The sequence below is a fragment of the Austrofundulus limnaeus genome, unplaced genomic scaffold (assembly GCF_001266775.1).
Source record: "Austrofundulus limnaeus strain Quisiro unplaced genomic scaffold, Austrofundulus_limnaeus-1.0 Scaffold49, whole genome shotgun sequence".
NCBI lineage: Eukaryota > Metazoa > Chordata > Actinopteri > Cyprinodontiformes > Rivulidae > Austrofundulus > Austrofundulus limnaeus.
Window position 1 is genome coordinate 2,482,286 of NW_013952451.1, and position 1,224 is coordinate 2,483,509.

The window sequence follows — 1,224 nt, forward strand, 5'->3', positions numbered from 1 at the left end:
CTGAAAATATGGATGGAGGACCTCAGTTTAGCTTGTTTGTTGCAGTAGCGCTGAACTAATACATATAAGATAATATAGTGTTGGAGCTAGCGCAAAAGCTCAAAGCTGTGGCATCATAGCACCACCCCCCCCAACACGGAAATGGGCGAGACAGAAGCGGAAGGAGTTTCTTAAAGAGACAGAGGCCAATTTCAAGGCGTTTAGAAGAGGAAATGATGAGAAGATAAGTTTATTTTCTATTTAAACATAAAAACAGCATTTTAATAACAACTAAAGGTGACATAGATACTTTATAATGGTATAGTATTTAAATGTATGCCTGAGAAACACATAATATTGCCYSTTTAAAAGGATCACTTAAACCTGAATGAATATTGGAGAACTCACAAGTTGCCAAAAAAGTAGTTAGCACTTCCCAGTCGATAGGAGAGGAGATTCAAGCACTCTTTAGCATCGCTGTAGATCTGAGGCAGAGCAGGAAACACCTGAATAAAAACAGTCAAACAGAAACGCCGCAGCCTCASACGACCGAGGGAACTACCTTTCCCTCCACCTCAGAGATCCGGTGCAGYGGCGCCTCTCCTTTGGTTAAGAGGATGCGAGAGAGTGCGATGTTGGCGTGGTGACTCGGGACCAGGAAGTTGAGCGGGAACGGCGAGCGGGACGCGAACCACGGCCKCGTCAGATTGGCGTAGTTTTCTGCATCCACCCAGAAAGTGTGCAGCTGTGGRACACGACACAATATGGTCACACTGAATGAGATATAAAAACGTTTGTTAAGAAAACAGCAGAGGGCGGGCGGAGCTACCAGAGCTGGACGCAGCTTCTCTTCGAGCAGAGCGATGTAGGCCATCGTGTCTGCTCCTTGTCTGGCCGTCAGCTCATAATCGGCGTTAAACCTCTGCAGCAATGGAAGAAAAGCTCATACAGTAAATCTAATGATTTAACTACAAGCTTTAAAGAAGCAGATACTCACCTGTTTTCTCATGAAGTTAAGAATCTGTGCAGGTTCTTGAACTACAGAGTCTCCACAGAGTAACTCTGGGATGTTCGCTGTGGACAAAAGGGATAGCGTGATGCAAACATAGAAACACTAAGCAATAGCACTGATGCTATATTGCCTTATATGTATTAGCTCGGCGCTAGCGCAACAAACAAACTAAATTGAGTGATGAGAGGAGAATGTGTAGCGTCGAGCTAATACATATAAGGCAATATAGCATC

At 44.4% G+C, this 1,224-nt stretch overlaps 1 protein-coding gene across 1 annotated transcript in view; it reads right to left on the reverse strand.

Moving 5' to 3' along the window:
* Window positions 1-1,224, reverse strand: part of mtx3 (metaxin 3) — a gene marked incomplete in the record, with an annotated part of 4,711 nt that overhangs the window by 2,775 nt on the left and 712 nt on the right. The window contains 4 exon segments of the mRNA XM_014008431.1: window positions 388-464; window positions 542-724; window positions 809-901; window positions 977-1,053. Coding sequence (XP_013863885.1) covers window positions 388-464; window positions 542-724; window positions 809-901; window positions 977-1,053 — 430 coding nt within the window.